Source organism: Sinocyclocheilus anshuiensis, unplaced genomic scaffold (assembly GCF_001515605.1).
Source record: "Sinocyclocheilus anshuiensis isolate Anshui unplaced genomic scaffold, SAMN03320099.WGS_v1.1 scaffold1558, whole genome shotgun sequence".
NCBI classification, from domain to species: domain Eukaryota; kingdom Metazoa; phylum Chordata; class Actinopteri; order Cypriniformes; family Cyprinidae; genus Sinocyclocheilus; species Sinocyclocheilus anshuiensis.
The window spans coordinates 104,823-114,914 of NW_015542412.1; the positions used below are offsets into that span (position 1 = coordinate 104,823).

General features: G+C 37.5%; 1 protein-coding gene across 2 annotated transcripts in view; it reads right to left on the bottom strand.

Moving 5' to 3' along the window:
- Positions 1-10,092, bottom strand: part of ythdc1 (YTH N6-methyladenosine RNA binding protein C1) — a 26,109-nt gene that overhangs the window by 14,744 nt on the left and 1,273 nt on the right. For both annotated transcript variants that reach the window (XM_016492790.1, XM_016492789.1), the window contains exons 3-4: positions 8,973-9,265; positions 1,887-2,256 (exon numbers count right to left, since the gene is read on the bottom strand). In XM_016492790.1, the coding sequence (XP_016348276.1) occupies positions 1,887-2,256; positions 8,973-9,265 (663 nt within the window). The remainder of the gene's footprint in view (positions 1-1,886; positions 2,257-8,972; positions 9,266-10,092) is intronic.

The following is a 10,092-nucleotide window of genomic DNA, read 5'->3' on the forward strand; positions in this document are numbered from 1 at the left end:
CGCTGCTTTCGAGCCGTGTGTCACGCTCGTTCAGCGGCCTCGTTTCGCTTCGACGGCTTTCAGCCTCACCCGGCTTCATTCTACTACGTTAATAAATCTTCAATACATTAGCTCATCCACGAACATGATTTCTGCCCGAGTCCCATCGGTTGTGGGGATGAAGACGACAACTCACATGATTCCACACTCAGTCGCGGCGTCATCTAACTACGCCTTTGTTTCTTTGTTTGTTTTGAATACGCACCCTCTAGTGGCAAAAAAATACATATTGTGCCTTTTAAACAATACAGATATATTTTTGGTAGCACAATCTGATAGGTAGCATGTTTTGTCCAGGCTGCTCCAGGACAGTTTGGAAAACCATTTCAGAGACATGTTCTTAAATGTGACTCATATATAACATATTACATGCATGCACAGTTTTACAGCAGCTTTAATCGCCTTTTCGGTAACTTCATGCCTTAACTGACCGTCGATTTGATATGAAATGGTACAGGCTACAGCGCGCGCCGGTGTCTTTGTACCGCTTCAACGCTGTTTGACTCGCGTCTGACGCTGAAGAGAAGCTGGAGCGCGCGTCTGAAACGTCTCCCGTTTGAAATGTCTCCCATAAAGACATTCTGCGACTGAGTAAATGCTCTAGTGGCAAAAAATTACATATTGTGCCTTTAAGTACGCAGTCGCAATACTTTTCAAAAAATGTCAGATTCTCAAATACATTTTAAAACAGGATAGAAAATAGCCTATTATTTCTAAATGATGATGTTTGACGTAAAAATCTTGCTAACTCGCTAAAAATGGAGTTCATGAGCCCTTTAACAAATTTGCTTTTTTTTTAAATCCCCATGGGAAAAATGCATTAGCATGCAAGTACTTTAGGTTTTGTGAAGTTGCTACGACACCCTCTAACAGCATAAATGCTCCAAGAGCATCTGCTGCTCATCATAAGTATTGCTGTCTAACTGATAACAACAACAGCTAAGCAGAAATGCACAGCATCCTATAGGAAGTCTCTCCCTGTAACGCTGAGGTCAGAAGTTAGAGCTTCAAGTAGGCATTTCAATTCATTTATATAATTTAAAGGTGTAATCAGCAAGTATTCAGAAGGAAGCTATCTAAAACTTAAGATCTACAGACATGAATTAAAACTGATTTCAGTATAAACACAATTTGAAAGATAGTAGTTTTTTTAAAGAGTTATTAACCGTCAAATGTTTTGAAGTTTTTGTGGAAATGATCCCTTCATATTAAAGATGTAATTTATCACATGCAATGTTGACTAATCTTTGAGCTATGCAGTTGCCTGTCTGTCTCTGTATCCCTGAGGACGCAGTAATGAAGAACAAGCAGATGGTGCTGTTGAGAACCATAAGCTGACCATAGCATGTTGAACCTCAGCTGCAGACAACTGTGTTGTAGTGATCTAAAACAGCTTGGTATTTTGTTGTCAAACACTTTCTTGTTTTTGAATTGTGAACATTTCTGTGCCACCCCAACTAATTGCAAACGTAAAAAAATAAATCCTGCTTTTGGCACTGACGTCAAGCCAACATACGGATTATAATAAATCACAATTTCTTGTGCTTTTGTAATTTTGAAGCTTCAAAGCAGATGAGTAAACTATTCCTATATTAAGTTGTATTGACCCTGACATATTATACTTGAAAACAGTTTTTAAAAATTGTGAGATTTTGATTACAATGCTTCCAGGTAGCTGCACATGTGGACATCAGACTGTGAGACAGCTCACTAGGGTTTGGAACAGGGTATTTAGCAACTTATCAGAGAGCATCAACAACATGAGCATGAGGATTATGATTAGCATGTTCTCAAACTGTGAGAATGCTACACAAAGGACATTTTCTGTGATCTTCAGTAGCTCATACCTGACGCCTCTGAGCCTGAGGCTGAATGCACAGACTCTCCTTCCGAGAAGGACACAGACTCAGACTGGGAATCACTGGCCTCACTGCGAGTATCGTAGTCATTCTGTTCATTTCCCTCCCGTGGGTCCTCCTCCTCCAGTTCATACTCCTCCTCTTCTTCATCCCCTTCCTCTTCCTCCTCCTCCTCCTCCTCTTCTCCTTCCTTCTCTTCCCCTTCCCCCTGCATGGCTCCTTCCTCTTCGACATCCGAGCAGTTGCCCTCAGAGGAAGCCGCAGAGCTGCCAGTTGCATATTCTTCTGAATGAGCCTCTTCCTCTCTGGAGGAGTGACTTGCCCTGCCTGTACTGTCCTCACTAGTCCTCTGCATCTTCTGAAAACAAGGGTTTGTATTACACACCATGTATCTATGTATTGCATAATATGAAAAGGAGGTGATAAAGGATCAGACAGTAAATGCAACAATATCTAATTAGCAAATTATTACACTAGATTATGCACTCAATCTCATTTCTTCCCCCAAGAAAGCAATTTTCTCCTTTTCACTTCTGATCATTAATAAAAATGAATGTTTTTTTTTAATGTTTTCAGTTTAGATTTTTCTAGATTCCGTAATCATATTTATAAATAGTTTTTAAATTAAACTTTAACAATTGAATAAACTCAATTTTAATTACAGGTACCTGTGAAATGTATTATATATTTTTTTCTTTTTACAGATTCTGTATACGTTTAACTGATACAGTGAAAACTATACAATGTTTAATTTTACATTTCATCAATTTATTCCATTTCTGTAGTATTTCTGACTACTGTTAAACCTATCTGAAAATGTTTATTTTATTAGTATCTTTGTTGTGTTGTATTCTTTTGCCTTTTTTTTTTTAGTTTGCCTTTTTGTTTTATTACGGACTCTTCCTTTCAAAAACTGTTTTATGACATTTTACTTACATTAGCCAAGCATTAGTTTTTGCAATGGAATAAAAATGATTGAGAAGTGTGAAATTTCACTTGTATCCAAAATTCTGTTGTAACAACTTAATCTCCAGCAATAAACAATTACATTGAGAGTATAAAAATATTTTACATAAAATTACTGTACTTGTGTGTATATGTATGTGTGTGTATACACAGACACACACAGACACACACACACTTGAGGTCAAAAGTTTACATCCCCCTTTCAGAATCTGCAAAATGTTAATTATTTTACCAAAATAAGAGGGTCATACAAAATGCATGTTATTTCACATAAAAGATGTTTACAAATAGTCCACAAGAGAAAATAGCTGAATTTGTAAAAATGACCCCGTTCAAAAGTTTACATCCCCTGATTCTTAATAGTGTGTTGTTACCTGAATGATCCACAGCTGTTTTTTTTTGTTTAGTGATAGTTGTTCATAAGTCCCTTGTTTGTCCTGAATGGTTAAACTGCCCACTGTTTATGAGAAAAATCAAGTGAGGACAACTGAGGGACTCATATGCAACTGTCCTAACTAAACGCGATAAAAGGTATCTTTTCCATGTTTATCAGAGTTTTTGTCTTAACTAGCCGCGACAGCGACATGCGAAATTTCTAATTTAAAAACGGTTTCTATTTCTGCGGCATCGCGGCTGGAACAACAACATACAAACTATATGACAGTAGATAATCTCAGGTGATTATGTGCTTTATTAAAAGTTAAACGTGTCTAATATGAGTTTGAATATCATTTTGCGTGACATTTATAGCCATACTGAAAGCAACAACAGATAGATTACCCTAGATCGTGTCTGGTGTGGACACCCAAATTTGCTTGTCACTGGACTCTTGTCGCGTGTAGTTAGGACACGGTGTTACAGAAGGTTCAAACGCTCACTGATGCTCCAGAAGGAAAAAGTATGCATTAAGAGAACAGAATGGAGATGTGTAAATTTTTCTTATTTTGCCTAAATATCATATTCTTTCATTTAGTACGGCCCTTCAGAGGCTACAGAAGATAGTTACATGTTTTCCAGAAGACAAAATAAGTTAAATTTACTCAAATTCAAAAAGGCTAGGTTAAGGGATAGGTTTCTGTGAGGGGTAGGTTTAGGTTTAAACATTCTTTATTATTTTTAATAGGGATGCATCGATCCGATACTCAGGATCCAATACTGGCATTTTCTGCTGGATCGGGGTATCGGTCAGACGAGAACGATCCAAATCCGATATTGTGTGTATACTATTCTGTGTTATTGTTAAGCCCCATGAAAGCACAAAAACATTATAAAGCACCATAAAGTCAAAGTCCAAGTGTTCTGAAGCCGTTCCATAGTTTAATGTGAGGTACAGATGAATATTTAGGTCATTAAATTCAAGTTCACGTAAACTCTTCTCTCCACTGCAGCTGTCTGTCATCCTCCGTTCAGCATTCAAACTGCGTGTCGCGTTTGGTTACGACAGTCAAGACGATGAAGCTCTCTCCAAGAGCACACAATAACTGAGATTTAAAACTGTTAAAAGAAAAGGCTCAATATACTATCGCGCAGATTTAATAAACTACGCATCAATATCTCTTGTGTTTTGAACTACTCTATGCGGAGAATATTGAAGCTCTGTGTTGCTTCAAATGCATCATTCTGCGCACGGGATGCGCATATAGTGCTTTGTGCCACTCTGTATTGGAGCTTTTCGTATTATATAATACTTTTGCGCAATGAAAGATTATTTATAGCGTTTCTTGTTCTGTCCTATAAGGCTATTAATAATCTAATGCATAGCACAGTAATGGAGGCAGCAACATACAGTGGTGTGAAAAAGTGTTGGCCCCCTTCCGATTTCTTATTTTTTTGCATGTTTGTAACACTTTAATGTTTCAGATCATCAAACAAATTTAAATATTAGTAAAAGATAACACAAGTGAACACAACATGCAGTTTTTAAATGAAGGTTTTTATTATTAAGGGAAAACAAAATCCAAAACTACATGGCCCTGTGTGAGGCCAACACTTTTTCACACCACTGTATGATAGATAGGACTCCTCTATCTATCATATTTTGCTACCTTCGTTACTGTGCTATACATTTAAAAGAAACGTCTTTTAATTTTGTAGTTTCTATTTATATATAAATACATTTACTTGTTTTCATTAATGTATTTTACAACAATACAGAGAGCAATGTGTAACATTGTACTAGATTTAGTCCTACACTTACTCACTTTTATTTGTTCCCAACTAAATAAATGTTATTTCACTAAATGTTTAGATTTTATAAAATTGTGTACTCATGATTTTTCTAGAATAACTTTTGCTGCTAAATTAACCACTAACCTAGTTTATAATAGTATTTTTGTCATAGATTATGATTATACATTTTTTTTGGTGTTATTTTTCATTAAAATTAAGTTGTCTATTTTTAGTAGATTGTGTTTAACACACAAAAGAGTGACGACCAGGTAGGGCTGGGCAATATAGCTAAAAAATGTATCAACGATATAATGTTTCATATCGTTCGGTATCGATAATTATTGACATTTTTAGAACCTTTTTTAAAACAAAGAGCAATAGAACAAACAGTTTAAATGTAACCACTGTATTTTTAAATTAACCCAATTTATTGAGACAAACAACAAATATTTTTTGTTTTAACAGTCAAACACAAAATAAAAATTAAACGTATCTAATTTCTAATGTTTTATATGCAGATTAAATAGGTCTGAAGGAAAATTTTGGCTTGTCTCCCGAAGCCACAGGAGAGCGCAATGAGCAAAATAATGCAGCGCATTAAATTGCCAACGCAAAGGAAATAACTGTCTAAAGAAAAACATGCATTACATCTAAATTAACTCATAAATCAAACATAATTTCGTAAATTGCATAAACAATTATGAACAAAACAGCATCATGTATTTATGCATTGCTTAATACAAAGAGCCGAATCGCCCATCACACAGATTGCCTTTAAAAACATATGAGATGCAGTGAAACGGAATAAACCTCCACAAATTTGTGAAGCGTTTTCTAAAAGTTTAAACTGTTTTAACTTTGCATGTCTTTCTATACATCTCTTCTGTGAGACGCGAGTGCAGCAGTCATATTTGTCCGTCTAAAAAATGCGCTGAATATGCGTTCTGTGTGAATGGCTTGGTTTTGGTTTGAACCTTTATCAAGATCTTCTACGCATTGAGCTACTATATTTCTCTAATATTTTGAATGAATAACGCAGCAACTGCGTGTCTCGTGCGCTAGACTTATAGCTGTATCGAACATTTTTTCTATCGTTATCGAAGAGGTTGTACCGTCGATAAATATCGATACCGTTTTATCGCCCAGGCCTACGTTCAGGTCGACACACAGAGGTATAGAAATTCTACACTGATTTAAAAAAAATAAAATAAATAAAAACCTGCGCTGGTATCAGATCAGAATTGGCCGATACTCAGAATTTTCTGGATCGGATCTGAAAAAATCGTTGCATCCCTAATTTTTAAGATGTTAAATGTTGTTTTTGCAGGGTCCAACTAAAGGACCCCACAAAGTAGTACGTGTGTTAGTTACCGTTAGGGCTGGGAATTGTTCAAAAATGTTCGATATCGATACCAATACCTTGACTTTGATACCGGCTCCTGAACGATACTTTTTTCGATACCAATTTTATGAAATCAATTTTAACAAGATTACATTACCTAAAAAAAAAATAAAAACTTTGGTTTTATTATTCAGCTTGTTGATGTTTATACAATCTCAAAGACTCATCTCCTGAGCCATTGCACAAAGGAACAAAATGTAACCAACACAATAAATCAGTGCAAATAGTTTTAATAAAGCTCAAATAGTCTTCAGTTTACACATCTGTTAGGCTACATTTACACTAGTGCGTGTTCGTTTTAAAACGCATAGCTCAGACAGAATCATGATTTCTATTTATTTTCCACTGATTTACTGTTGAGTCCTGTACAGTGAATGGCACGTAGTGCACAATGAAGGCGATAGGGAACGATTCAGACAGTGTAAATATGCTTTCAATTGGTGCAAATGTGGTCTGGTTTCAGGTTGTGTCACGCGAACCGTGGCAGCGCACACAGTCTGATCCGGACTTTGGCTCCGGTCCAGAGACGCGATCGTACGGAGCGGATCATATGCGCGAGTCGGCATATATTAAACACTTTTAAAACTACACAGCCTCAGCACGATTATGATCACTATTTTGTTTTACTAAGAGTTTCATATTGAATCTATGGGGTAATCTATTAGACTGTAGTGTTGGGTCGTTCTTGAACGATTCGTTCGTTTTGAACGAATCTTTAATGTGACTCGGGAAGAACGAGTCGTAAGTCTGATCCGGACTTTGGCTCCAGTCCAGAGAAGCGATCGCACGGAGAAGACAGCCGCACACCCCGTCCGCGTGCAGGCAATTTTTTGAGACTGCGCGGACGGTCCACGTACAACAGCACATGCGCGAGGTGAAAGTTGAGACAGAGCGCAAGTCAAACTGCACCTGTGTCGGGCTCGTCCATCTGCACTCATCCGCGGTTGAGTATACTTTGAAAGCTGTGCGGACGCTGCTGAGCGCGAGATGGAACGGAACGCAGAAAGTGAAGTATACCCGGACCTTTATTGGCTCACTGACGCTGATGAGATTAACCCCTTAGGTATCGAAATTTGGTACCGAACGACGAGACGGTGTCGGGCTCGTCCATCTGCACTCATCCGCGGTTGAGTATACTTTGAAAGCTGTGCGGACGCTGCTGAGCGCGAGATGGAACGGAACGCAGAAAGTGAAGTATACCCGGACCTTTATTGGCTCACTGACGCTGATGAGATTAACCCCTTAGGTATCGAAATTTGGTACCGAACGACGAGACGTTTTTCGATACTCGATGGTATCGAGGCAATTCGGTCGGTGCCTAAAAAGTATCGAACTCGATACCCAGCCCTAGTTACTGTGAAAAAAAAAAAAAATGAAAAAATTACTCGTATCGTAAGACTCATATCAACATTCAACCTTTCTTCATTCAATGAAATTCCTCAGATACTGATACAATTAAAAGAGATAATTGAAAGAGATAATTTCATTTATTATTAAGGTACAAAAGGGCACATTTTTATCAACAAACTTGTTTTGCATCACCTGGCATCGTTTTGTTTTTTGGTTGAAAGAGACACATATTTTGAACAAGCAACGGCATAACCTGAATCTGTGGCATGTAGGGCTGGGTATCGATTCAGATGTCCCGATTCGCAAGCTCTCGATTCGATTCGATTCTCGATTTTTTTATTACATTCAGTGAATATAGTTTTAATACAAATGCTATTGATATTTCTAAAAAAATGAACAGTAAACATCAGTTTACAAATGGTGAATTAATAAAAAGAAATTAAGCCACATGCCTGTATTTTAAACCTATACTTTTTTTTGTATGGGTACTTTTTTTTAAACAATAATAGGGCCCTATAAAATGTTCTTAATTTTTCTGGTAATCAGATGAAGGCATAAAACATTAATTTAATTTATCCTAATCAAATGAAAATTAAACCCTTTTATTTTGAGGCAAACAAAGTGCTGCACAACAGAGGTTTACTGTTAAAATTAAAAAGGAAACAGATGTGATTATTCCTTTAAAAATAAACAGAAGCTGAAAACACTGCGAGCGTCATCCGCGCTTTAGTATGTGTAAACAAAACAGTGCACCGCGCCACCCGCCATCCATTCATTCATTGCGGAAAGCATGGCTTCTTATGCGTGATATCAAATGCTTCCGCAGATTTATAGTATTACTATAGCATTTCACCTGAGCATTGCGAATCATGCGTATGGCCATGATAAGCGCTGATGAAATAAATCCCGGAAAAGATCGATTCGCGGCTTTTGAGAATCGACGTCATTTAAAAAAACGATTAATCGAAAAATCGATTGCCCAGCCCTAGTGGCATGCCTTGCTGATATACAGCGATAACACATTCTTGCTCATGTTGTTCTGCTTATTTACTTGATGGCTACACCACATGACATTTTTGACTTAACAAATGTGGAGGTTTTAAAAAGCAGTCAAATGAAGAAAACATTAATGGTCAGCAATTTTTTTAAATGCAAAAACTACATTCATGTTATAATCGTTCTCTTACCTCTGTCAGCTCAGGCAGCAGGGGCTTGATCCGTCTCTGGGAGTCTCTGCTGCGGGACAGGCCTTTTTCACCATATCCTTTAGACAAATCAGCCCGAGATGCACCACCTCTTCCAGTATGGTTCTTTCTGTCTTCATAGAGGTCTTCTGGTGCATGTCTTCCTCTGAGATTGCTTGTCTTTTTTGACCCAGAAGAAGGGGCAGCTCTCTTTAATGGCTGTCTGGTAGTGTGTCCTGATGCTCTGAGCCGCTTTGCATCCTGGCTGTCTCCTCGTTCGTGCTTTCTTTTAGACCCTGAGGTAAACAATCAGTTAATGTGGTAAGTTTTACAGGAACACCGACGCCAGCAGTCAAATTCTCAGATTACTCTGTACATGTTCTGCCGGATATGAACACAGTAACACATTGTGCCATTTCTTTTATCCTGTAAATGTTGTTATTATATGTGCTTATAAGTTCTTTTAAAGGCTCCTTAGCTTTTTCCATTCTTTAAAATGTAAAGCATGCCATGTTATTGTTCAGCCGAGTCAAGCAATTTTTGGACTAGTCTCTGAACAAACAAATCTAAACACTTGCAAAATGACTTGAAGTGCAAATTGTCTGCCAAAATGTTATGCAGTGTAGGGCTGCACGATAAATCGAAATGGAATCGAGATCGCGATTCGACAGAAGCTGCGATTGTCATGCGTATCTTTCAGTGAAGCACGTTTCTGTGATCAGAAGTAAATCTCAATCCAAAGGCCAGAGGGCGCTCTCGCGCTGAAACTCCAAATACGCCTCGCAGAAGAAACCCAGGAAATGCCTATCGCTGCAGCTGAATAAACAGAAGATTCAACTGCTTTCATTGATTCAACGGGACTAATAAACACACGACTACGGCAATATACGGTTTATCCGAGTTCTTATTATTATAATTTTCATTAAAATAAAGTATATTTATAATGCAATGCCTTTATCACTGCTTAAATACTATGAAATATGTTGCGTGCCTTATTCTGTGTAAGAAGCCACATAATCTCACAGAAGGATTTATTTCAAACACTCAACTGACGTTATGAAGTGAGTTTGGAGTAAAAATATGTTATTAAATGTGGTATTTTCACATGCTTTCAGATGGAGCA